Source organism: Toxotes jaculatrix, chromosome 23, assembly GCF_017976425.1.
Source record: "Toxotes jaculatrix isolate fToxJac2 chromosome 23, fToxJac2.pri, whole genome shotgun sequence".
NCBI lineage: Eukaryota > Metazoa > Chordata > Actinopteri > Toxotidae > Toxotes > Toxotes jaculatrix.
Window position 1 is genome coordinate 3,766,054 of NC_054416.1, and position 27,280 is coordinate 3,793,333.

Below are 27,280 nucleotides of genomic sequence, written 5' to 3' on the forward strand. Positions count from 1 at the left end.
AGGTGGGCAAGCCGCCTGCAGTACCGCGGTCCAGCCACACGAGGGCGGTGATCTTTGAGGACATGGTGGTGGAGCAGCAGCAGCAGCCAGTCAAGACAGCAGGAATAACAACACAGCACAGATTATTATTTCAAGACCTGAGCAATAAATATATGAAACGAAGACTGTGATTAAATTCTTTGTTTTCTGGCACACCACGAGAGAGGGGGAGGGAAATCCACATTGTCTGTGACTTTTTTTTTTTGGGAAAGAAGACCTGAGGTGGAGCTCCACTGGAATCGTATTGCCTTCTAGCTAGATGGCTAACATGCAGCTTTAGTGTGTGAATTTGCACCAAAACTGGGACACATCGAGCTGGAATTTGCATGGATATCCATTGTCTCAACCACTTTAACATTCACCTATTCGCATGCAGCTGAAGCCACACTGGCATTTTTCATCTTGCAGACATAGCTGGCTTTTGCTAGCTAGCTCGAAAGGACCGAGCCGTTCGCGCAGCTGAGGGACGGACACACGGCACTTTCGGTCGGCGTGAGCACCAACGCCATGCCGCGGCTCGGCCTGTCCGTAGAGCCAGCCTCAGCAAGCTAACGTTAGCCGGACACAGTAGGCCGCTTCAGATGGTCGCTATCATTCCTTAGCGAGCTAATTAGATAAGTCACAGTGCAAAACACAAAGCACCTTTATCTTGCGCCGGTGCTTTCGTTTTTGTAAGCCCAGTGGAAGGACTAGCTAGTGCCGGATAACCTGCTAATTAGCCGCCTGGGCTGGTTGTTGTTTACAGTGTGCTAGCATGTAAATTTCTTCCAGTTACAGTTTAGCTTGGAAGCCACACCGAGCGGTGTGGAAAGTCTTTATTTTTACTCACCCAGCCGAGGTATGACTCTTTCTGTGTGTGGAGTAATTTGCAATATCTATCCACATCAAAACAAATGATATGAAAATCACTCTGAGCATTCATGTTAGGTTTTAACATTAGCTATGCAACCATATGACTGAATAACGAGGTAGTTCTTAGCCTGTATGGGATTATTTAGGTTGTCACAGCTGCTTAAGTCACACATGTAAACAAGTCTGACCGCGTGTGAGGTTTTGGTTAGTGTTTCATTGCATTACACTAAATATTATCTGCTTATCTGCAGTGAATTAGCTTTACACAGACACTAGAAGGCATGGCTGTTGTTGTTCTCCAGGAGCACAGCAAGACATATCAGCCATTCATTCATGATTGATGACCTTTGAGGAAGTAGGCTATCCTTTATCTGTTTTCCACTACAGCTAAAACACTGCATCAGGCCACTAACAGTCTTTGTTCTAGTATTTATTTTGGACCACTAATGTAACCTGGCAAAGAAGGATACTGAGGAGATAGTCAGTTTTGAATGTTAGTTTTAGCAGCACTTTCTTTTATAAACCTACTGACACCTAGCTGGAACCACTTGGGCGGATGGGAACATGAGGACCCTGTCTGATCTGAACCAGCTTCCAAGTAGCTTGAAGATCTGATCAAAGCACAACAGAGAGCCCCATTGTGTGGACTGAGAAGAGGAACGAGATGACGATGGTGATGGGGATGATGATAAAAGAGGCCCAGTGACAGCGTTGATCTCGCACCAGGAAGCAGAGGAGTGTCACAAGGCTGCAGACATGAGTCTCCGCCAACCCACCTCGACACTGGACAGGTACGAGCCTCACTACACCCAAACAGCTTATATCTCTGTGGTAAATCTCAATGCCTTGCGCAAAAATGTGGGGCTCCCAGATCCGCCGATCTATATGCCTTTATCTCACTTCCCAGTCTGGCCAGTGAAAAACTAGTCAGACAGGCTGTTTGCTGGGAGGTGATAAAATTGCCCTCTGCAAGCAAGGAGAAAGAGCGCAGAACCCTGTAAGCATGAATGCAGAACCCTGAGAAGTTTCATTCAGAACCAACTTTAAGCAAATAATTTAGCAGCAATGTTTATATTATTTAAAGTGAGTGTCAGTGTTTGTTGCTTCCATGCCATGTTGTGACTCTTCACCTGCTGTGTGTAGCTAGGCCTCGGCTAAAACACCTGAAGTACTGTGGTTCATCCTGTTTGTTACTGCTGTTCATTACCACATTGACCATGTAGCCCTACACTGTTTCTGTGATTGTCTTTGTGATGCCTCTTTTGTCTTGATCACATGTCTTTCCTGTTTCTCCTGCTGTCAACTTTTTTTTTTTCGTTCCCTGTCTGTGTCCTTGTGTATGTGCCCACTTCTTTCCACTACTGTCTGTGTGTGTGTGTGTCATGTGACAGCAGGGCAGCCAATAAGAAAAACGCCAACCTGTTCAGGTAGGACAGCTGTCCAATCAGAGCTTATATCAGGGTTTGGGGGTTAATGAAACCTACAGATTGTACAGCTGTGGCTGGAAATTTCTCAGTGGCTGCTCTTGTGATTTCAGTGCACTTTGACTTGGTGACTCAGGCAGAGTTAGCAACAGGCACCCACCACGTGCATGAGGGAAAAAAAAAATTACACATAAAATGCATTTCATATTCTATAAATGCGTTATAGCATATTGGGAAGCACCAATTCATATTTTAATCTGGATCAGTCTCATTATGGTTGAAAGGCGATGGACGTCCTGGATTGGGTCGGTGCATTCCCAGTGTCTTTCATTATATGAAGAGCTGAATCTGCTTTCTTTTGCTTGAGTTTTTCCTTTAAGCACGACAGTCACTGAACTTCTGGAACGATACCAAATCACTTCAGTGTTTACACTGTGTTTCCTTGTGCCATTCACCCTTAAATAAATATATTCTGGGAAGTCATGGCTGCTCTCGGTGTTTACATTCTGTAAGAGTATAAAGGGCATGGGATCATTTGAACTTCAGTCTGTTTCCATTCAGTCAGTTTCTCTGTGCCCTTTTGAATTAAGATTGAGCTTCAGTCTCAATTTCTCTCTCTTTCTCTCTGTCTCTTTTTCCCTCTCTCTGTTTTTCCTTCTTTTCTGTCATGCTTCGCTTTCAGCCCTTTCGCTGCTTGGTGAGTTTTCCTGTCAACTGCTTTCTTGTTGCTTCGTATTGTTTATCGTGTTTACGTTTACCTCTCCTTCAGCGATTCTTTCTCTCTTCATTAACTCGCTCCAGATGTTTGGTATTGTTTCATGCTAAGCGTCTCACTCTCGTCACTCAAACCCAGGCTCAGCAGTCTGACCATCGGGGACTCGGAGCGCAAATCCTCTGCCACCCAGCAGAGGGAGCCAATGGCCGACATCCCTGCTGAGGGCACGGGTAATTGCTGTTGTTTCAGTATCCATGTAGCTCTACATTTAATATCCTTTAATATCCCTCAAACATCCGATTTATTCTTCTGTCCTCCTCTCCCAGGTCCCGGTCTTGTTCAGAGATGTGTGGTTGTGCAGAAGGACCAGCTTGGTTTCGGCTTCACAGTGTGTGGAGAGAGAGTTAAGCTAGTGCAGAATGTCCGACCAGGTGTGACATGTGCACAGTTGATCTGTTTATGTTATTAATAATTAACCAGTTGTTTTACACTCAGATTCTCCAATAAACTAACTTGGAAAGTTGTTTTTCCTACATTTTTTTTTCATGAGATCATATATTTAAACTGACAGACACATGACACACGCCATCATAGAAGCTTGTTTTGGAGATTAGTTTTCAAATATCCAAATAAATAAGTCGTTTACAGTAGAACACATAACACATGACAACTCTCATCCTTACAGGTGGTGCAGCAGTCAAAGCCGGGGTTCAAGAAGGGGACCGCATCATAAAGGTTTCTGCTTCTTTCCGTTGAAGAAACTGAATCAGTGTTGCTGGTTTCCTCCAGTTTTCAGTGTTGCTGATTTTCTTCTTGTCCACCTCTCTCCCTTTCAGGTGAACGGCTCACTGGTGTCCTCCATGTCCCATCAGGAGGTGGTAAAGCTCATCAAATGTGAGTTTGGAAAGCAAATGCTTCTTTTTATTTAATGTGCTTGTTTCTGCTCCTGTTTATCTGACTCCACGTCTTTTTATTGATCTTCAGCTGGAACGTACGTAGCTCTGACACTACAAGGACCTCCCCCCTCAGCCGCCTCCTTGCCCTTAGAACCCCTCCCCACTGACCTCACACCCAATCAAAGAACATCTCTGGGTGGGGAGGCTCCACCTCCACCACCTCCACCCCTGCCCTCTGGACTCGGTGGCAACCCTTCCCAAAGAATCACGGGACCCAAACCACTACAGGTGCGTGAAATTATACTTAGGATTGATATTCTTTGTTTTAAACAAAGAAAAAAAAACTATTGTACCCGTCAGCGTCGAAATGATTTACAGCTTCTGTTGAAAATGTGTTTTTTTTTAGGACCCAGAAGTACAAAAACATGCCTCTCAGATACTCAGGAAAATGCTGGAGCAGGAAGAAGCTGAACTGCAGGTGAAAAATAAACACATAAAAAACAAGCTGTTCCAGTATTTTAATAAGTGCTAGGAAATGAAACCATACTTACCTCAGTTCTGATACCAGACTGCTGCAGGACCTTTCTGTGGATGCAAAGGAAGAAGAGAATTTCCAACCAAGGATCCAAAATCTCCCACATTGTTACATACTGTGGTGCTCTACCTGTCCATCTCGTTATATCACGCCATCTGTAGCTAAAATCAATACGCTGTTGATAATTAGACCTGACCAATTTACAGGGCTTGATGGAGGAGCAGCAGAGGAACCCATCGCCGTCACTGGAGGAGCGCATCGAAAGTGCCAAGAGGAGAGCGAACCAAGTCAGGGTCAAGATTCAGCAAGATGTGGTGAGGAGATCTGGCTATTTTGCTCATTCACAGAATCTCTGTATTACTGTTTTACTTTTTTTTTTCAGCAACATAATACATCGCCATAACTACAACCGCTTACATTGCCAGATTTTTAGTTGAGACAGCTTTTTTAAATTGAAAAATTTGTTCTGCTGCCCAGAGATGAACTGATGCTTTATTCTGCCTCTCCAGGAGGGAATGCGATCAGAATCTATCGCGAGTTATGTCATAGCAGGAGAAGGTTCGTTTTTTTTTTTTTTCACCCATTTAATTACTAAATACTTAACTCACTCGCTTCACTCAGCCCTAAATGATGTAGCCCTTTATCTTTTAAGTTTTTTGTCCCCCCCCCTTTGTGCTTTGGCAGGTCGACTGTCAATGGACTCAAGCGAAGGCGACATGGAGGTAGGCTGCAGATCTTATCTTGTCATAAACTCGTGAGATTGTACGAGTGTGTTTGCGTACGTGATGGTCCCACTCATCCCGTCCCCCTCGTCCTCCCTCCTTCCTCCTTCCTCCTCCTGCTCCTCCTCCTCCCCAGGCCTTTGAGAGTCCCCACTCCTCCCCCTCATTCTCCTTCAGGACCCCCCTACACCGACGGCAGAGCTCCGACACACACACCCTCTCTGATTCGGTGAGATGGACGCACACACTCGCATTCACTTTAAGATAGATGTTAATGTCGACAAGAGGCTCACATACAGTGTAAAAATGCATATGGTTACTCCCCCCTCTGTTAAGGTTATACTGGAAATGAAGAAACACCCAGTTATACACTAATAGTCGTAGGAGTTATTCAGAATTAGAGTTTATGAGTCAGTGCAACCATTCACACCGATATAAATAAATATATGAACAATATAATCCTGAGAGGGAGGAAGAAAAAGACACATGCTAATGCTAATGTTACCAAACATAACTGAATTCAACCTTAATTAAAACATAAGAAACAAAATGTGAAAATACTCGTATTAATTAAAATTTTTTGCTTTAACTGTTCAAATGTCCTCGTGCAGCAGAGCCAGTAACAGTGCAAAGAATAGGCCTGTATCAGCAGCTGCACATCTGTGGTGTATCATTCACCATGTCATTCTGAATCTCTAGGACAAAAATGATTTGCCTATTTAGATAGATAGATGTCGCTCTGTCCTTTCCTCTTCGTCTCTACCTCCCCATTTTTGTCATGCACCAGTGTGACTTACATAACTGCTTCAAATGTATGAGACAAGCAGTGAAACTGCCACGACCACAACCATATTTCACATCATCTAATGGTTTTGTGCTGAGCACTGCACTTACTGTCAGTGTCCTCCAGTGTGTGACCAAGTACTTCCCATTTCTTGAAATCTGTGTGTGTGTGTGTGTGTGTACCTGTTTTCAAAGGGTGGAAAGGCGCAGATCATCGGCCCTGAGGAAGAGGATGAAGAAAGTGACGGCTATGCATTTAATGAGGTGAGACAGACATGTGATGTGTAACCAGCAGACTCTAATAAAACCACACAGATGCAGTTTTCAGCTGTTTAACTTTCTTTTTTCTACATTTTGCTGTTTCCTCCATCTATAAATCTAATCACATTTTGTCCTGTTGTTCTCCGTCGTGCTCTCAGATGGACGGTCCGTTCCAGGACATTGAGTTGTTGAAAACACGACCAGCACACATGACAGTGTTCATGAGATATGTCTTCACCCAGCTTCTGGACCCCAACCCTTTGGTCAGTCTAGGTTATGTTCTGTGCTCGATTTAAACAAATATTATCAAATAAAGTGCTGTTTTTTTCTTCCTAAATTGTTTGTCCTCCTTACTGTTTCCTAGTTAGCCTGTTTTTCTTTGGGACTGATGATTTGTAATTTTCCTCATATAGGAATTTAAATTTATTCTGCTGTTATTTTGAATAACGACAAAAGCACAGATTTTTAAATATTGCTATGTATTTATTTTGGTTTGTTTGCTTACATTCGTGGTTATGTGTGTTGATAATAGCTGTTTTACCTGTCGGTGGAGGCATACCTGGGCTCCAGCCCTAAAGATGCCCGCGCACTTGCACCCCAGATCTGTTCCCATTTTCTGGACCCTGATGCTGTATGTACCAACATGACTTAATACTTTTATTTTTACATTTTTCTATCTCTTATATGCAATATTGGCTAAATTACTTTGATCCCTAAAAAAAATTTGGCATCACAGTAAAAGTTTTCTTTTTCTTACAGCCTTTGAAAATCAGAGTACGAGAGGAGTATCTCACAGATATTGGTAAGAAGACTAACGACTGGTCGAGTTATGAATTTGTCTATTTATTGTGTCATATGCATTATATTACATTTAAAAACTGTCGGCTTTTTTTTTTTATGTGAATCTGAAAATCCATCATCCCTTCAGAGAGTCGACTACATGCCCAGGAGGACATCAGAGGACCCCTGTCTGAGCTGCAGCAGCAGGTGCTGCCAGATATTCAGGACCAGATACAAGACTACAGGTAAATAACTATTTTTCATTGAAAGGATTTTATTATTTAGCCTAAAAAGATAAGGTTTGTGTCCCATCTGAGGTTTGCTGAGACAAAAGAAGGACCACTTTGACAGAAATGCAGTTTTCAGGAGCCCATATTTACCTGTTAAGCTTGTTTTTCTGTGTTTGGTAGGAACAAGCAGATGATGGGTCTTGGCTCTCTGTTTGGAGAAGGAGACCTGCATCACCTTGATGGAGACCCTGCGAAAGAGAAACAAGTGGTGGACAGACAGGTTACTGCCCTCTGGGAGATATTGTGAGTCTGCGTCTCATTCAGATACTGCTGTTTTATCATGTCTTGCCCAAAACTGTAAAATTACAGGAAATACATGGGTTTACCTCAGCATATGGCTCTTATCTTGCAGTGAATATTAACATACACACACACACACACTAAGACTGTTGAACCAGATTTGCCTAGCAACAGGGTCTGTTGTTAGGGGCCCAATAAAACTGTTATTACAAAGTGACAGACGGAGCTCAAGAAAGCTATCATAACAAAGGTCATTACCAAAGAAGCAAACCCTAGAAACCACATGACATTTACTCCTTTGACTTTATACACACACAGTGATTCCTGTCACATGATTGTGGCTCTACACTCTGTGTCTTACACCGGTGTTTGCACCTGAATAAACTGGATTTAACAGAAAGGAATCTCTCGGATATCTGTATGAAAGCCTTCTGTTTCTTTTGGAGGGAATTAACAACCTTTTTATGTCTCCCTTTCTGTCTCCGGTCCAGATCAAAGCACGAAGAGGACAGAAGGTAAAAAGTGAAAGATCTGTCTTGTCTTTTGGAGTGAAATTGTAGCTCAACAGCAACACCTGTCTTACTGATTTGCTTATTCCTTCACATCTTTTCTTTGTTTGTTCCCTACTGATTCTCCCCCACCTAACCACGATATTTGTTCTGTCTCTCTCTTTCTCTCTCTCTCTCCACCCCTTTGCTCATCTCCCGCAGTTCTCCTCTGGCGTCAGCAGTCCTCCTGTACCTGCGTCATTCTGGTATCAAGCTAAGAGATTCCAAGGTCTTCCCAGGTTTGAGTACAGAGAAGGAGAAGTGGCTCGCGTTCTTAAAGACAAAAAAGGTAAGAGCTGAAACTCTTTAAAAGCTGTTCTTTCCTGGCAGGTGATTATCTAAGTAATGTTGCCTGCTGTTCTTCAAATGAAGTTGTAGTAAATGTATGTGGCACGTTGTAGCACATGACTTTATGGCTCCTCTCTCCACAGCTGAGTGGTACCAAGAAAGAGAAAGATGGAGAGGATAAAAAGAGAAACCCCATCCTGAAGTACATCGGAAAACCCCGAGCCACATCCCAGTCCAGTAAATACAAACACACACACACTTATACTCATGCATAAAACTGTGAAAGGAAATGAAAAAACAGTATTGATTAAGTATTGATTCTTCAAAGCATCATGTTGGTCTCTTGAGTTCATTAGCAGCATTTAAAATGCAAATGTCAATCTGTTTTTCGAAGGTCATTATCAGCTGACGGTATTGGTCTTCCTGCACACCACATTAGAAACATGCTAACACACATACACACACTCTCTGCCTTTGTCTGACAGCATTGATTTCTCTTTGTCCTTTGTTTGTCCTTTAATTGTTATTGCAGGTTTATTTATTGATTTATGGAATTTCCATTGTGTGTTTTTATTCTGATTTCATCCTTTTTTCCTTTTGGTTCATTTTGGTTTTGTAGCATTCCATGTCCCGTTGTCACCCAACGAAGGTACACTTCACTTTTGTTTTAACTCTTAAGTTAAATTTTGCTTTTCATCAAACATACCTAAGTTATTCTTTGCATGTAGTAGTTTGCTTGTGTTCCACCTCGTTTTAATCGCATCAGCTCTTTCTGCTGGAGGTGTAGTTGTACCATTAAGTAATATTCTTGTGTGCAGTCCGTCCTGGCAGTGTGAGGAACATCATCCAGCAGTTTGAGAATCACACAGAGACGACGGGAGAGGAGGGAGGTGACGCTGCCGACCCCCAGAGGCTCTCCTCCAGCAGCCTGGGAGAAGACAGCATGGAGAGGTAGTGCTACGTTATCACCTGTGGTATATACTCAATACCAGATTATAACATCTGGGTGATACAGCAGTTCATTAAGAGAGTGTGATACTTACTAAAATGCTGTATGTTTACCTCTTGCTCTCTTTTGCAGCCCTACGGTCTCAGTGCGTCTGGCACGCAGCGAGTCGTTGAAGGCTCAGGGAGAAGGGCGTCGGCGGGGTGTTGCCTCAGGGACAGAGTCTGTCCCCCGCTCTCGCAGCGATGTGGACATGGAGGACTGTGGGGAGGAGAGGGAGGGGCCGGGCCTCAGGCCACTGCAGCACAGCACATCATCATCTGCGTCCAGCAGCTCTGCACGGTAAAGATTTACTGAACTAAACAAGTCAAGTTTTTATCGACTTCCAACAGCGTTACTGACATGTGCACACAGATGAATCCAATTTCTCATAGATGGTAGTTACACACAAGCTTTTTTTAGCATCCTTAGGGTCAGGGATAATTTCTCATCAGTTAAATAAGCTTCTAGTACCCCCACAGTAGATTATTTACATCCCAGACCACATAAACACCCCTACGTTACCCCTGGAAGTGAAGGTTTTCACCTCATGCCATCTCTCTCCACTCTCTCCCAAACTCAGGTCTCTAGAGAACCCTACACCCCCATACACCCCTCGGTCTAGACGCAGGTGAGTTTCCATGCCCCATAGATGATTAATGATCAGCAACAAAGTAATATTGTCTGACAGGAAATAAAAATAAAGATGTCTGACCTTTTTCCACAAGCGAAACTCTTGAAATTGTAATGAAATGTCAGCTTTCAGCGTCCGTCGGTGTCATGTCTCACCATAATAATAGGTGAACAAACTGTGATAAAGGTGATAAATAATCATGGATTCACATGTTTTTCTGTTTGTCACTCCATCCGTACGCATTGTGTTCATGCGTGTGTGTGATTGTATAGGAGTGTGGACTCACCGTTGGCTCTGCTACCGGACGCTGCAGCGCTGGAGGATGAAGTGTGCGACGGTCAGAACTGGCAGGACACGGTGTCTCCTCAGCTCCTCGCCACGCTCAGCCCGAGGGAGGTGGACAGACAGGCCGTCATTTATGGTACGAGTTCAATGCAAAAACGTATTACTCAACAATCATAATAAAGACATTCTCGTAAATGAGCTCACCTGTATATCCTCCTCTACAGAGCTGTTCACCACAGAGGTGTCCCACCTGCGGACCTTGCGGGTCCTGGACCAGGTCTTTTTCCAGAAGATGAGGTCTGTGCTGAACACTGATGAGCTGGCCTGCATCTTCCCCAACCTGCCGCAGGTCTACGAACTCCACGGTCAGTGTGTGTGTGTGTCTGTGAGGATGGAAATGATTGTCAAGCTTTTTATTGGCAGGTCTGGAAAAGTCTGAAGTTCTGTGTGAAATATAGAAATAAAGAGTCTCGCTGCTGTTTACTTCTGTCAGTGTTTCTGTTTGCACAATAGAGCACGTAGTCAGTGCGTATACAGGGCTGTATGTTGCTAGGTAAACAATAATAAGTGAAGCAAATACTAAGCAAAGGTCGTAACTGTGTAAGTGTAATCTCAGCCTGCAGTTTCACCGTGTCAGTATGTAATCTGGGCCTTAATGGGCCTCAGCATTGAGACTGAGGTTCTTTTAATGCCACTCTAATGTTGCTTCTGCATCACATCTTTGCAGCAAGTCTGTGCGAAGCGATGAAGAAGCGCAGAGAAACTCCCATCGTTCAGGAAATCGGGGACGTTATGCTGGCCAGGGTGAGATTAATGGTCAATGCCATGGTTTCATATACATTTCTTCTTGTCGTGTCATGTTAACATCGGTGCGTGTTTGTAGTTTGAAGGTGCAGCCGGAGACGAGTTTCAGGAACAGGCGTCCCAGCTGTGCAGTCAGCAGTCTCAGGCGCTAGAACTCATCAAGAACAAACAACGTAAAGACCCTCGCTTCGCTCACATCATCCAGGTACACACACACACACACACAAACCCCATGCTGACGAAACATATTTAACTTCAATATAACCCACGCTGCCATGCTCTGTGCGTTTTATGGCTTCATGCAGCAAACACATCACTTGATCGTATGCACGTTTGTAGCAGTAATTCTTCTTCTTGACTTTTATTCAGGAGTGTGAGGCGAGTCCTCACTGTCGGAGGCTGCAGCTTAAAGACCTGCTGGTGTCTGAGATGCAGAGACTCACCAAGTACCCTCTGCTGCTGGACAACATCATTAAACACACAGAGGGTGAGGATTATTCACTGAATACCGGACGGACACGTTTCTTACATTTCTGCTGTGCAGTTTTATAGACATGTTCTTGTTTTTCCTTCAGCTGGTTCATCGGACCTCCCCTCACTCCAGCGAGCCCAGGTTTGTTGCCGAGGGATACTGCAGGCTGTCAACGAGGTCGTCGGGGAAACAGAACACCGGCAACGTCTCAGCCAATACCAACGCAGGCTGGATGCTGCCCCTCAATTCAAGGTGAGACAATAGATTAGTTTAGCTGGTTGGCTCCTCCTTTCTTGTTAACATAGTTCACATGGTAATGAAGGCTGGCAACCATCCTTTGTAAATCTGAATTTGCTTTGTTTTACTCACAGAGTCTCGACCTGACCACAAAGAGAATGATTCACGAAGGTCCTCTCACCTGGAAAGTGAGCAAAGATAAACAGATAGGTCAGTATCTGCGTCTGTCTCACACACTTAGTCTCATCTGTTTGGTTTCATACCCTCTAATCGCATGTCTTTGTTTTCCTCCATCAGAGATCCAAGCGCTGCTGCTGTCAGATTGCCTGGTCCTTCTGCAGAGAGGCCCAGACGACCGGCTGCAACTGCGATATCCATCCCGCTGGCTGGGTGGAGGCGGAGGAGGCGGCGGAGACAGCAAGACCTCCTTCAGCCCTCTGGTGAAGCTGGACTCACTGCTGGTCCGCTCAGTAGCTACGGGTACGTCTACGGTGTCTTTAAGAGGCAGAATTTAAAATTGGGGTTGTTTTTCATCAGCCCAAATTTAATGTGACTTCCTGTGGTTTTTCTCCAGACAACAAAGCTCTCTATGTCATCAGCACCACAGAGAGGCAGATCTATGAACTGGTGGCTGGGACGTCATCAGAGAAAAACACGTAAGCGCCTTTCTATAGCCGATATTTGGTACAGGAACAAGTATTTGCAAGGTGTGTTGACCGGATTCTTGTTTTACAGCTGGAAAGATTTACTTGAAAAAGCCGTCTCATCGGCCGATGGCTCATCGCCCCTGATCAGTCACGGATCTATGCCAATAACGTGAGTAAATTTGATGTCTACGAATAAATGTGTTCAGAGTCCTTTGCAAAAAAAGGTGAGATTTAAATGATCTCCTGAAGTCATAAAACGGAGGATGCTTTTCTCAGTGCATCTTGTGTTTGTGTGTATTTTTTGTAGTTCCCCCAGTATCCGCAGTGCGTCCCCAGTCTCGACCGACAGCAATATCGATGCAGGTAATCATTTACCTCAGATTGTCTGCATATATTCGTGGAAAAATTTGGGCTTAGTGATTTAACAACAGATTTGAAGATTTCCAACTGTTTTAAATCTTTCAGACAGTTCAGTGACCGGGCAGTCAGATTCCATGGCACCGCATTCCTCCAACAACGACATCGTGCTCTCCGACAGCACACCTGTGGACCAATCAGGAGCTTTCATTTGTGGTGAAAGACAAGCAGCTGGTGTGGCAGAGGCTGCTTTAAAAGACGGTGAGGAGAAAGCAAAGTGCAGCATCACCTCTACAAGCTTCTGGATGTTTGACCAGATCTTAAAGTACAATTGCACTGATTGCAGTTCAGTCTAAGTTAATATGCTTTTCTTCATTTAGTTTTACTTAGTTTGTGACTATTTAAAAAAGTAAGTTTAAATTTTCTACAGCTTAAAATTAACAGCTTTTTTTCTCCTGTTACGAATCAGCAAGTCAGTTTTTGTTTTTTTTGTTTTCACGCCTCTGCAGTTGAAACACTACGGCGGCTCATATCACAAGACCTGGAAGACGACGGATGGAGCCACGACTCAGATGAAACGCCCACCAACGAGACGGCCAACGACGGGAGCTCGTTCGCTGAAAGACAGCGGCCGGAGTCTTTGGAGACCGTCCTCAGCTTCAGCACCAACGACTGGGAGGCTGAGCCTGAAGAGGTTCCGCCCTCAGACACGGAACAACCCAACGTTCAGGTCATAAGGAAAGGTAACGGACCAGGCTGTTCAAAGTTTTCCAGAATTTATCTTTAGTTCTGCCGCAGGGTTGGCTCATCTCTCCGAGTTCATTCAGTTCTCAGATCATTTTAAATTGATGAACTGATTGAACTGAGGGTGAGTTCAGCTGACTGCTTTCTGTCTGTTCTTGGATAAAAGCTGGCTGTCTTTGATGGCTGCCTTCCTTTGCATGTTTTCTTACACACTTTATGTTCTCTTTTTTTCTGTCGTCTGCTTGCCCTCCACAACACAATAACAAACCGATTCCACACCGACTCCTATATCCACTCCTTCCCTGACTCCTTCACACTCTTCTTCCATTCCACCTCCACGCACTGTTTTCTTTGTCACACATCTATCCTCTGTGCATAGCTGTGGTTGCGGGTCCTTCTTCTTCTTCTTCTGTCCCCGACGACATTACTGATGATGTCACCCTCCCCTCCGACCAATCATCCAAGCCGAGAGGTGAGGCCGCTGCACGGGGTAAATTTAGTCAAGAGCTGTAATTTAATCAAAGGATACTTTTGTACTTATATGTGTGATTTAAGAGTTTTTACATGGTTTAGAAATTAATATCAGACAGATAGCTGCTTACAAATCACTCACCAACACACGTTTATCACCTCTGTGCTTTAGGGAACACTTTCTACTTGGTAATGCCAACAGAGCAGGGAGAGAGTGTCACTGATGACCTCAACGACCCTCCTACCCCCACCGCCAGCCACTTCCCTCAGTCTCTGGATGAAGTGATGTCACCACAAGTGCAGACGGAAGAGGAAACGCCAGCCGGTGGTCCAGGACTCAGCCGGTCAGAGGCTTTGAACCTGGAACGGGAGGAAGAAACGGGTCAATCGCAGGCCGGGTCCCAGAGTCACGTGATCAAAAACGTGGATGAGATTTTCCACACGATTGAGGGTTTGATGAGCAAGCTGCGCCAGCTGAAGGTGGGCGGGGATCTCTCAACCCATTTAAACACACAGAACCAGAATACTCACCTGTCACGGCCTCTTTATCATATTAAAATTTTTCTTCTCTGCATCTTTACCCCTTTACAGGAAATAGAAAAGGCTCATCACAAGCTTTTGAAAACCCTCACACACTCTGTCAATCAGGAGTCAGGGGACCAACGATGTCCCTCAGCAACCGTCTCCAGGACGCCATCTTTGGATCGCGGCTCAGGAGAAAGTGAGTGGGCGCTGAATTTGCCATAATGGCGACCAATGCAGTTTGAATACTAAATCAGTGTCTTTTTTTTTTTCCTTGGACCCACCCAGGCAAAGAAGGAAGTCCAGCAGAACCCAAGATTCAGTCAACTGGATTCTGATGCTGCTCTAGAGTGGATTTACTTGTGGACATTCACTCTTGATTGATGGCATACGGACACACACACACATATGTACCCACTGTCAGACTTGGGCGTCCTAGCCCCACCTCCCCTTGCCCTTCATCCCTGCATGTACCGACCAGTGGAGCAGAACCTAAGCAGGACTGTAGCCATTTTTGTTTTTCTGGTTCCCTGGGATACCAAGAAGCTGGTCGGACTCATCAGGACTTCTGAGGTCTGCGAAACCTCTGACTTGTACCGGAGCACGAGGGAGTCCATGGCAAGTGAGGAAAAAGTATGAAGGAACAGAAAGGCAGAAGAAAAGTTGACTAGTGAAGAGAAAACGAAAAGTCGGAGGAACTGAAAGTGGGAAAATGACCAAGTTGGATATTTGTGAAGGAAAAAAAGAGTTGTATGTCTCGCTTTTAAGAGCTGGTTGAATGAACGGAGCAGAAAAGTGTTGAAACATTAATTTAAGGAAAAATCCGAGGGACCCATCACCCCAGCACTTTACCCACAATGCATCCCTCTGTCATGTACATCCTCTACAGTGCACAGATCAGGGACTGGACACGGCTAGGGCTTCGTTTAGGGGCCGACACTTGAGCCAAGATGGCCTCCGGGGGTCCCCTCCCCCCCTTCCACTGGTTGCTTTACACTGAGTTCACCTGCCACTATGGCCGAAGGACTGTGTCTATATAATTCAGGTTATTTGCACTGGGTAAGGAAACCAATATCACATACACACAAGCACCATTTAACCATATTATTCATCTCAGACGTTCATATCCCCTCACTGTGGGAGTAACAGTAGAGTTATTATATATGGGAACAGTTGCAGCCATGCTGTCATATCCTTAAGCTTTCTTTTAAGCTACAAGATGGCTGTCCATCAGTGCAACATATTGATCATTACATGGTTCGTATTGATTGTTCTTTTTTTTTTTTTTTTTAATTTCTGGAAACACTACTGCGCTGTTTACTACTGAAATGCTGGCAGGTTTTATTTTCAGCGCTGCTTCAGAGGCGTACAGGGATCTCAGCGATTCAAACAACAAGCTCAGCGGATTCACAGCTGTCCCGAACATGTAAAGTTTTTTAGGTTCAAAGTTCGGGAGACCTAGGAGGTTCTTGGGGGGCTAGATTAAAGACAGGCAATGCTGACGCCGTGTGAGGAAACAGGGCAAGTACAGATACAAAATCAGAAACTTGAATTTTCACTGAAAACCTGTTTGTTACTCAAACAAATTGCTGCCAAATATTGCCGCTGACATTGCCTGTCTACACTTTAAGATTTGACTGTTCATCCTTTAGCTCTCTCCAGCATATTTTGTGTGTAAATACCACAGTAAAGACTGTGAACCAGCATCTTCTCCTCTTCTCCCATCCAGTGGTCATGGCACACCGTGTTTATATCCCTCTAGCCGACATCCAAAGCCATGAAAGGAATCTTTACCAAGTAGCTTTCCAGCGAGAGACCTGGACAGAACCCAGAGAAAAGAAAAGCTTTGTAAAAATGTAATTTTACAAATTCAAGGACACGCACAGTTAGATGACCATTTAAAGAAAATGCTCAACATTTTTGGGAAATAATTTTATTTGCTTTCCTGCCAATAGTCAGGTAAGAGGAGCCATACTTCTCTACCCGTCTGTACAGTAATTATGGAACCACTGCTAGCAGGTTAGCCGGTTAGCTTAGCTTAGCATAAACACTGTGAAGCAGGGCGACAGCTAAAGTTCACTAAATACCATGTTAAATCTCATTTACTGATTAGATTAAGTTTTTAATTAGTGTGCTAACCAGTGGTGGTAGATGGAGCTAGCTGTTTTCTCTTGTTTTAAGTCTTTATGCAAAGCTAATCTAAGCCACTGCCGGCTCTAAGACACAGACATGAGAGTGCTACTCGAATGGAAAACGAATGAATGTATTTCCCAAAATGTTGAACTGTTCCTTTCCTACTTTTGGATCATAGGTAGGACGTAGTTTACTGCCCTTGACCTGCAGAAATGTTTTGTTTACGCCTTGGTTGAGGGATGTATAACCAGCAAAGACTGACACTTCGGCCAAGTGCTAATCTCTCTTTATTTTTCCAGAGTCTATATGTAGGGATCTAATGTTAATACACACTAAACACAAAATGTGTATTTAAACTGCTACAAGGAGAGAACTTCTTAATGAGGAGCATGTACCAGTTGAAATGTCCTCTCCTGTGTTTAGCCTCTTTTCTCTAATCAAGCCGGGCAGAATCACACGGGACTGAATTTTATTTGAGCTGGTTTCAAATACTGACTGAGGAGCGCGCGTACACTACCAAACTGAACCAAACCAAGAGCCAGTTCCATTTTACACACTATCAGCCACTGAGTCCACTGTTTAAAAGGATGTTTCACTGTGTGGTGGAAGGTTTTCACTCTTTAACCAGCACACCCTGAGGGAGGAGGAGCTGATGAAGGAGAAGTGTGACTTGTTTTTTTCACAGTGCCACTGATTTTCACAGCTGACCCGGGATGAACTTGCAGAAGAAAAGTGCTAAAATGTAAAGATGTTCTACCAAAGTGAAATATCTCTTCAGAGGTGTCGAAGGGAACAGATTTTTTTTTTCTTCTCATTACAGCTGCTGTTTTTCAAGCATCTCAGACAAGGAAACTGAAGTTTTGTCCATGAAAAGGAAAAATAAAATCCTTAATATTAACATTTTTCTGTGTTATGCTATGGGCGCGGTCATGCAATGTCCGTTTTTGACCATAGTTTCACACAGAAAATGAAGAGTGTCGGATAATCACTTGGTCTGAGCTGCTTGAATCAGAATTAGAATCTCCTCTTCTCTAAAAACCTTTCTGTGCATCTCCTCTCCTTTCCTCCCACCTCCAACTACAGCATTTTTCATCTCCAATTTCTACCTCTACACTTCAGTTTCTTTGCATCCTTAATTATTTCTCCTTTTTCACACATTTTTTTTCGTACATTGACATCGGCGTCGTGGCCCTAACCGGCTGTAAAGAAGCTATAACTGATTCCTTTTTTAAAAAAAAAAATGTTGCACAAGCAAAACTTCCCTGCACGGTGCAAACTACTGTATGCATACACATCTTTAACTGTCATCTCATTGTCTTTTTATTTTGTGTCTTTTTTTTTTTTTTAATCTTGTTCACACATGTAATATAGAGAAATCAGACCCACTTGTTTTATATATGTTAATTTTTTTCTGTAAAGCCTTAGTCCTCGTATTTGATTTTATTTTTGTAGATATGATTAAAAAAAAGGATGTATAAATTATTTTCTTCGCCCTTGTTTTTAAAATTGGTGAGATTGTTAGCTGCACAGAAGGAAAAAGGAGCTCATGTTTCAGATTCATGTGTTTTGTGAGATTAAAAAGAAACTGGACAAAGAAAAAAAGTGGATTGTGAATGTTTTTCAGTTTGGGGATAACTGTCACCATTAAAGAGGGTAAAAAAAAAACAAATATTAAATCACATTCTCTATTTGCACCATTTCAGAGTTTAGTTTGATGTTCCATGAAGCCTAAATGTGTCAACGACACATTTACACCTGATTAAATGAAACATTTACACATGATAATTACTATTATCATGTGTAAGGCCACCTTATTCAACACAAATGCATTTAGTTACATTACTTGTACAATTTTTTTCACGTCATTGTATATTCTGCCCTCAGTCTGCTGTCACATTAAGTATTAATGGCTTTAACCACTTAATTTAATATTTAAGAGCAATTCTTTGGCTGGTAAAAGCCAGCAATACAAATCTGAGGTAATACATTTATCATTTTATAGGAAAGTTTTTTTTTTTTTAAAGTGCTCTTTTAGCATTTTGGGATGTGCTTGTCCCGTTGTCAAATTCTTGCTTTTAATTTGAAAACATTACCGGAAGAAGTGAAAGTTCTTCCCTCTAACTTGACGCCTCGGCCGGTGCAGGATATCTGCAGACTCCGGGCAAACCCCCCTCAGCTCAGCAGGGCTTCGCAGCCACAGCAGATGCGGAGCCGGGATGAGATGCGTGTCGCTGCCCTTTGTGCGGCCGATGTGCTTCGATTTGAGCTGCGATTTCCTGCCGAAAAAAAAAAACAAACTGTGTTCACGGAGAAGAATCGAGTTACACAGAGTTTGCAGATGAGCTTCGAAACGTGGGGACAGATGAGAGCCGGGGGAAAGTGAATGCGAAGCCTTCGGAGGCGCTTTAGTTGGAGACTCTCGGCTCTGAATCGCTGCTGCCGGGCTCTTTGTGCTGCCGGTTGCAGCTTTTTGCTTTTGGGTTGAAAGGTAAGACGCTCCTGCAGCTGTAACACCGGCTGCCAGTGATTTTAACGGGGGGAAAAAATAACAAACAAAATTAACATTTGCATCCACTTTTTTTTCAAACTCATTTTTATTTCTTCGCTTGTTCGTAAGCGCGTGAGGACTGGTGAGCTGGCAGATAACAGTCCTCATCTCAGATGCTCTGAAACTGAAATTCACCACCAGCGTTAACGCGTGCGCCGTTTCTGCACAGTTACTGTCGGAGCTCGAACTGTGACCATGCGTTTCCTTCTCCGTGCACTTTATCCGTGTTGCGCTTTTGCGCACATTGTGCCAGAGGGAACACTTTGCAGACAGATAGTGCTGATAGTGTTTGGGGGATTTTCTTTTCACTGATGGTCACACGCATGTGAGTTTGCTGTGTAGTTACTAGTCTGTTGCTCTCAGCAGCAGCACTTCATCCTGGGTGTGTTCTTCTTTGTCTCAAACACCGACTCGCTGTGTTTCCTCGGTGTTGAATCAAAGCCTGCTCAGCCCTCATCACTTCGGTCACCGGTCATCGTGACCTTTAACTCACTGTGTGTTTGTAAACGTAAAGTGCTCGAAGCTCGGTCGTGGGCTGCTTATGGGAGTACATATAGAGACAGCAGCCACACCTCGCTGGCCCACTGCCACCCTGAGGCCTGGAGGCTCCCGGGAGCCACACAGACAAGCTGTTGGCCCGCAGCACCCACATGAGGCTGCACGGGGAGAGACCCCCATATGAATAAGGGTGTTATTAAGTGTTATAGTCATTATCTCACAACATCAGGTGAGATTCACATCAGTAAAAATAAAGTTTTTAAGACTAGCTTCTACGGCCAAATTATTTGTTAAAAATAATAATAAAATAAAAGACATTTTCATAGTGTCCTAACTCTTTTTGTTCTGGCCATCCAGTTTCCACACTACACAGTAAAGCCACACATCCCAGATGATGCTGAACATGGACTCCAGTGCAAATCAATCAGCCGTGGATTGATTACAGTGGGAGAGGCTCATCAGTGCAGTCGATGGCATTGACTGTCTCAGACAGGCCGGGAGAGGGACAGAGCTGGCTGTGTTTATGCTCATGGCTCTTATGATTTAGTTTGAAACTGCTGGCAGCTCTGGCATTGTGCATTCAGACATGTTGTTTACAGAAACTGAGACGTTACAATTTAACGTTTATCCACAGCCATACCATCGCCTATAAATTGCAGTTTGCAGACAAATCACATCCCTTGTTGTCTTTGTGAGAGTGTTACTGTCTGTCAGTGCACAGAGGAGTCAGAGTGAAGTCTGGCTGATTAGATTACGGCATTAAGCTTTTTCATTTTTATATGTACAGTGATGGGATTCACATGCTGAAGATTACAAGGTCCAAAGAAGCCTGCAGTTTCTTGCTGGAAAACGGATCCTATCCCAAGGGACAGGTTTCCTGTGGACCGTCTCAGGTTTTCCTCCAGGATTTTTTTCTGCATTTAGCTGCATTCATTTTCTCCTCTTCTCTCACCAGAGGGGATGGTGTGTTTAGGACGGTGTGCAGTTTTTCATTAGACCACAGACTCTTCTTTTAGCTGACTTCAGATTTTTCCATGTGTCTTCTGGCAAACTAAGCGAGATGAAGCGTGGCGTTCTCTTTGTCGCTGTCCTGTAAAGATACAACTGGTGAAGCACCAAGGTAACTGCTGCTGTTTGCACAGTCGACGCGACATGGGATCATGACACCAGGACTGAGAAACTTGGTGTGAAATGTTGGAGGCCACTGGAACTGACAAGCATTTTTCAGGACAGCCTTGTCTGTCCACTGGTGTATTTGCTTGAAAATGTGCCAGTTGAGGAGTCCATGTGTGAATCACATGAAAGGCATTACTGAAATCTGAAGTGTCTAAAGTGGAAGATGGACACAGGAGGTTGTGGTCCAAATAGAAAGCTCGAGATTTGTTATCAGATTAGCAGTCCGCTGGCTCTACAGCCAATTAGGAAAGTATCTTACTTGAGAAAAGCACTGTGCCCTGTTCAGACGTCAGCTCAAACTAAAAATGTTTTACGAAAAAAGATTCTAAACCTGTGGACAAAGGCAGAAGTATCCTTTAAATTGTGATCTTAGCCTGGTAAATGATTTATGTCTCTTTCTGTCTTCTAAGGTGTTTAGTTGAGGGATATGGGGAAGGAGGGGGGGGGGGGTGCTGAGTTGATGTTCAGGTTGCCACGGAAACTACCCCCTCTCTGTCTTTTCTCACCCATAGCCTCCTATTCATCCCCATTGTAGTAGCTAAGCTCTGTTGCCCTTGGAGACCACAGGGGACAGTTGGGGAATGTGGCGTCTGGATGAGTATGTATCACACACGAAGCCAAAACAAAACACTGCTGAAACTGAGGCACAGCAGCTAAACTCAGGCTCACATACACAAAACAAAATGTCTTTTCTTCACATGGCACGGAGCGTGTTCTCCAAGGTCGCACAGAACAGCACAACTTCAGCAGTTCTCGAGTCATTCTCATGTAACACTGGAGCATTTTAGAGCTGCTCTGATGTTCTGCCTCCACTGCTGCGCGTCCTCCACACTGGAGACTTGTAGCCTGGAATAGAAGGTGGCGTAATTGTCCTTTATTGGCTGAGAACACACTCAGGGCCAAATCAGTTGAGTTTGCTCATAAAAAACTCCCTCAAAGCGGAAGAATGGGCCCATCTATGTCCCGTGTGACTGGAAGCACACACACAGACACTTTCACACACTTCACAGTGCCAGCACTTTAACAATGCTGTCTCTCTTCTCCGTGCTGTTTCCTGGTACATTTCCCTCTGAGGTGCTTATACTCCTGCCTGATATGACGAATTATCTTTTGCCTTTCTCTCTTCCTCTTCATTTCTCTTTCTGCCTCCTTTCAGTTCACTGTCCTCATCTCTCTTTTCTCCACTTTCTCATTCCCACACTGGCTTTGCCTTTTCCAAAATCACCTTTTCTAACATTGATCTCTCACTGTCGCCCTCCCCCATCATCCCTTCTTTTCCCAGGCCTCCAAGATAGATTCCCTCAGGAGTAAAGTGGACTTGCTGCGCCTCCCTCTGGCCCTCTCTTCCAAGTCTATCAGCGACCGCAAGAGCCAGCTGGGCGTGGTCTGGGAGAAGGGCGGCGGCTCAGGGGCAGGAGGGGCTCAGAAACCCCGCCCACCGCCAGCCTCCGACATGGACAACGAGTCGATATATTCAGGCTACTCCTTCAAGTCGTCCCACTCACGAAGCTCCCGCAAACACAGGTAGAAGAACACAGATTGCACCACATTGCGAGTAGAGGGGTACCTCCCAGTGTTAGTACAAAAAAAAATAATTGACAAAAATGGATAATAAATCCCTGACTTGTACTTGTCCTTTTTCTAATGTCTCTGCAGAGAGAGAAGAGATAAACATCGCTCAAAGACTCGCGACAGCAGCATCCGTGGAGACAAGTCGGTGACCATCCATGCTCCTGGAGAGCAGCTGCTGGATGCAGAGTCCACCAGAGGAGAGGACAGGGTCAGAGTTTCATTTTAATGTTAAAATGTGCTCAGCGTGGAGTCACTATCACCAACGCTCATCTCTCTGCCCTCTTTTCTCTTCAGGACGACAACTGGGGCGAGACCACAACAGTGGTCACTGGCACCTCCGTGGACAGCATCTCCAATGAGGACTTGACACGGATCTCTAAGGACCTGGACGAGTCCTCGCCACTGGAGTGTCGCCGTTACTTTGGCCTTGTGTTGGGCGCCGTTCTCGGGCTCTTCGCTTTGGTCACTCCTCTGGCCTTCCTGGCTCTCCCACAGCTTCTGTGGCGGGACACACTAGACCCTTGCGGCACTCCATGTGAGGGCCTTTACATTTCTCTGGCCTTTAAGCTCCTAATCCTCCTCATCTCCACCTGGGCGTTGTTCCTCCGCCCACCCAGAGCCACTCTGCCACGCTTCTTTGTCTTCCGCTGTCTGCTGCTGGCACTGGTCTTCCTCTTCGTGGCGTCCTATTGGCTCTTCTATGGGGTGCGGGTTCTGGAGCCAAGAGAGACGGACTACAGGGGAATTGTGGGATATGCAGCGTCTCTGGTGGATGCGCTGCTGTTCATTCAGTACCTGGCCCTGGTGCTGCTGGAGGTCAGACACCTGCAGCCCGCTTTCTGTCTGAAGGTGGTGAGGACCACAGATGGAGCCAGCCACTTCTACAGTGTGGGACATCTCAGGTTAGTGTGTGTGGAAGATCAGGCATATTGTCTTTTTTGAGTTTCATTTCTTCTTTGGATGTAAGTACATGCCTGGCCTCCATCATCTCTGTCGTCTCATTTGTTTGGTGTTGAGCTTTGTGTTGCCTTAGTGCAGCAGACATTTGTTCTCATGCAAGCAGCCCACAGGCAGCTTTTAGCTGCTTCTGTTGGTTTACTGTTTCCCTTTATGTGCATGTTAGAGTGACCATGTAGCCGTGAGGTTGTCTTGGTTTTATTAACCACTTCTCTGTGGTCGTATGCCAACAGTATTCAGCGGGCAGCAGTGTGGGTTCTGGACCACTACTACAGCGACTTCCCGGTCTATAATCCCGCCCTGCTTAACCTGCCGAAGTCCATCCTCACCAAGAAGATGTCTGCGTTCAAGGTCTACAATCTAGGAGAAGGTAAAACGATTATCATCATCTCTCACCTTTTCCGTTCAGCCCCGTGTACGTCAGAACAACACCTAGCATGTTTAAAACACACCAGATGTGGGTGGACTCACTCTCAAATGACACACGTAGCACATCGCCCACAGTAACGATGGTGCAATGATAGAATAGTTTGGTGCAATGATTAGTGTTTCTGTCAACAGAAAACAGCACCAATAACTCCACGGGGCAATCCAGAGCCATGATCGCAGCCACGGCTCGGAGAAGAGACAACTCCCACAACGAGTACTACTACGAGGAGGCAGAGGTGGAGCGGAGGGTCCGCAAACGCAAGGCCAGGTGAAGACATACACACACAGAGATACAGGCCAGCACTAAGCTACACACTGCGTTTGAAGGATATGATGGAGTGTCAATTATCTCACCGAGTCAACTGTGTAAAGGGCAGAAGAGATAAAAATGGAAACCAGTGATAATATAGCTTTCATCTGTCCAGTAAACCACGTCAAAGACATTTAGAATAAATGATTTCCTTTCGTTGATATTTCAGGTATTTTTGTCTTGCTTACCTTTCAGGCCCTAAAACTACAGGGCACAATAACAGGATGTGTGGTTATTGAGTGGAAGTAGAAAAATACGTTTCATTATCCTCACAAAATGTTAAACTGTCGGCTGCGTAAAGCCGGACACATGAAATCAAGAAGCGTTAGAGTGGTCAATTCCTGCGTCAGCAGAAAAGAATCACTTGCTCATTTTTGGCCGGCACTAAAACACTACATTGACGTACTGTATTGCCAGTATGTCTCATTACATTAAAGCTGATGTAGTGAACTTTGTCTGTCTGCACTGAAACCTGCTGCTGGCTGAAGCTGAAAATGATACTAAGAGAGAACCAAAACATTCAGAGCATCACACTAACCACAACGAGATGAAAGAATCAAAGTTCCACAGTGGTGAACTCCAGAGTCAAATGAGAACTTTCTGCGATTTCATCACTATGAGAAAACATCTCTCACATTATGTGTCATCACGGTTAATATTAAAACATTGATTAAAGCTGCTGTAAATCCAAGTTAGTATCTCACTCACACTGTAACTTCGCCTCCCAGGCTGGTGGTGGCAGTTGAAGAAGCCTTCACCCACATCAAGCGTCACCAGGAGGAGGAGGCGACCGCGTCCTCACCCAAACACCCACGGGAGGTGATGGATCCCAGGGAGGCAGCTCAGGCCATCTTCGCTCCCATGGCCCGGGCCATGCAGAAGTACCTCCGTGCCACCAGGCAGCAGTCCTACCACAGCATGGAGAGCATCATCAACCACCTGCAATTCTGCATCACCCACAACATGACCCCAAAGGTAAGGTGGATAGTTTTATATCTGTTTTACTAATACAAAGTGGTGAATGGTGTTTTTTCATAGCAGAAAGTATATGATTTTTCATACCTGGGATACAGGGTGAAATCCAGGTGAAAGAACCAGTCCTGTTCCTGTTGACCAAAACAAACCTTTTCAGTGCATTAGTGTCATTACTTATAAACTGCACATATTTTCTGTGTTTCTTTAAAGGCATTCCTTGAACGTTACCTCAGCCCAGGTCCCACCCTCCAGTACCTGGACAATGGTAGGGGCCGCCAGTGGACACTAGTGAGCGAGGAGCCAGTGACGGCCTCTCTGCGCCAAGGTCAGATCTTCACCCTGAAACGCCTGGACTACGCCCTGGTCGTCACGGTGACGCCCCTTCCCTTCTTGCGGCTGGGCGAGGAGTTCATTGACCCCAAAAGTCACAAGTTTGTCATGAAGCTGCAGTCAGAAACCTCTGTGTAGGAAGGAGGGAGATGAATAATGGATGGAAAAAAATAGGAGGATGATGAATCAAAGATATTAATCTTATTGCCTACAGGGTATCTTTTTATACCTTTTTTGTAGTACATTTTTCATCAGTTTCCAGGATTTTTATTTGTTGAATAGCGTGACACTCAAACATACAAAACGAGAATGGTTTAAATGTCATAAACTTAGAGGCGAGTCAACAGAAATATCCCTAACACTGACTTTGTTCCTCTTTGGTTTCTAGCAAACAAAACCAAAATTACACCCATGCCTCAAAGTGCTGACTGCCAACTGCTGGTAATACACTTCAGTCTGCTTTCAGTTCCCACTTCACTGGAGAGAGAGGCTGTTCTTTGTTGTTTTATTTCACTACATATTTAATAAACTACATTCTTTTGATAAAAATCCTTTGGCCAAAAAAGGAATTTTCGAAAAGAAAGGAGTATATAAATTTTGGCTACACTTACGAGTCATGCGACACTGATTCAAGGGAATATACCCATGTAGAATATCAAACTGGCTGTAGTATTAGTCTTCCAAGTATACAGGGACACTGTATAGCTGATCACACACACTCTTGAGACTTGAGAGACTTGGTTTTAGCTCACAGTACTTCAGCAGTGAGCTTGCTGCTCCCTCCCCTTCTAACTTCTCATTTTCTGTTGTTTCAGCCATAAAAGGCTTTAAACAGGCATCAAAAACATCAACTATCAACATCAACATCTTGTCTCACCTTTTTAGGACATTGATAAGATTCATTGACTGAGTCAAAGGGGGATGAACTACTTTTGAACCACTTCTCCAATTTTTGATTCCACTGGAAACACCCCTTTACTGGAAGTTACACATACATACTTTGCAGTGAGAGTATGACATAAGAAACACTGGATGGATTTGTTCCACTGAGCATTTCATTGTATTACAAGGGGCGATTGATAAGTTAGTGGCCTAAGGTAGAAGGCATCCAGTTCAACTGTTTGAGTGATTATGCAGAAAGTTTTAAGTTACTAACTTTTGTCGGCCTTTGTGCTGTTATCCATTACTTTGGTCTTAAGGGCTTATCACCCAAGGAAGCCCTTGGCCTGATTTGGCTCCCTCAGACCATCACCTCTTCCCCAAGATGAAGAAAGAGCTTAGTGGGCGCCATTTTGTCAGTGAGAATGATGTGGAGCACCAAATGCTCCACAACAGCTGGACTCAGGATGTAAATGTAGGAGAGGGGACTATGATGAAAAATAAATGTGCTAGGTTTTATAAAATTTACTCCTTCTACCGTAGCCCACAAATTTATCAATCGCCACTCGTATGTTCACATTTGTGCGTCTCTTGTCACTCAGAGACATCATTTTTACACTATTATTTTTACACTACAAACAGAGATTGCCATGCCAGTCACAAGCAGTTTACATGTACATTTTGATGCGGTTTCTAAGCTTGTATTTTTCCTGTTTCAGATTTTGCTGTCACTTTATTGTACTGAAACTAAGCTCTGAAACTAAACACTTGTCTCTGAAGAACAATGTCCTTAAAAGCTGAAGACGGTGTCTATTGTTATTGGTTTAGGACTCTGCAAAAGGTTTTTGATAAAAGATCACATCCAAAGCTTTTTGAAGTCACAAGTTGTCTCTTTTCTTTTGTTGTAAATACAGGAAGTGAGATTTACAGACGTGGTATGGG

The 27,280-nt window shown here is 44.3% G+C and overlaps 2 protein-coding genes and 1 long non-coding RNA gene across 7 annotated transcripts; 2 read left to right on the top strand and 1 right to left on the bottom strand.

The window, feature by feature from the left end:
* Positions 1-79: 79 nt before the first annotated feature.
* arhgef11 (Rho guanine nucleotide exchange factor (GEF) 11) lies at positions 80-18,266 on the top strand. Of its 5 annotated transcripts, none has more exons than XM_041031052.1 (42): positions 80-1,682; positions 2,283-2,318; positions 3,169-3,260; positions 3,357-3,461; positions 3,716-3,765; positions 3,867-3,924; positions 4,015-4,214; positions 4,333-4,404; positions 4,668-4,775; positions 4,971-5,019; positions 5,146-5,183; positions 5,320-5,412; positions 6,162-6,230; positions 6,386-6,490; positions 6,760-6,858; positions 6,987-7,029; positions 7,156-7,252; positions 7,418-7,540; positions 8,029-8,052; positions 8,248-8,374; positions 8,517-8,610; positions 8,993-9,022; positions 9,192-9,324; positions 9,455-9,661; positions 9,942-9,989; positions 10,265-10,413; positions 10,502-10,642; positions 11,005-11,081; positions 11,161-11,286; positions 11,451-11,568; positions 11,657-11,805; positions 11,925-12,000; positions 12,088-12,270; positions 12,365-12,446; positions 12,526-12,606; positions 12,745-12,800; positions 12,903-13,055; positions 13,304-13,537; positions 13,918-14,010; positions 14,182-14,489; positions 14,601-14,730; positions 14,820-18,266. In XM_041031052.1, the coding sequence occupies exons 1-42, from the start codon at positions 1,648-1,650 to the stop codon at positions 14,867-14,869; spliced, it is 4,341 nt and encodes a 1,446-aa protein (XP_040886986.1). In that variant the 5' UTR covers positions 80-1,647; the 3' UTR covers positions 14,870-18,266. The 5 variants fall into 5 exon arrangements, with proteins under 5 accessions (XP_040886986.1, XP_040886987.1, XP_040886989.1 ...); XM_041031053.1 differs by having other exon boundaries at positions 2,286-2,318; XM_041031055.1 differs by lacking the exon at positions 13,918-14,010.
* On the bottom strand, positions 5,958-10,364 carry LOC121176918. Its single transcript, XR_005893106.1, has 5 exons — positions 10,279-10,364; positions 9,417-9,654; positions 9,080-9,301; positions 7,388-7,485; positions 5,958-6,186 (listed from the first exon to the last, which is right to left on the bottom strand). It is a non-coding gene; the product is annotated as an uncharacterized LOC121176918 (long non-coding RNA).
* Positions 18,267-18,867: 601 nt separating the features above from the next.
* vangl2 (VANGL planar cell polarity protein 2) lies at positions 18,868-27,192 on the top strand. The gene is made up of 8 exons (XM_041031198.1): positions 18,868-19,152; positions 22,169-22,410; positions 22,543-22,666; positions 22,753-23,360; positions 23,649-23,785; positions 23,977-24,112; positions 24,883-25,129; positions 25,340-27,192. Exons 2-8 carry the CDS (start codon positions 22,340-22,342, stop codon positions 25,595-25,597), a joined length of 1,581 nt encoding a protein of 526 aa, XP_040887132.1. The 5' UTR covers positions 18,868-19,152; positions 22,169-22,339; the 3' UTR covers positions 25,598-27,192.
* Positions 27,193-27,280: the final 88 nt, after the last annotated feature.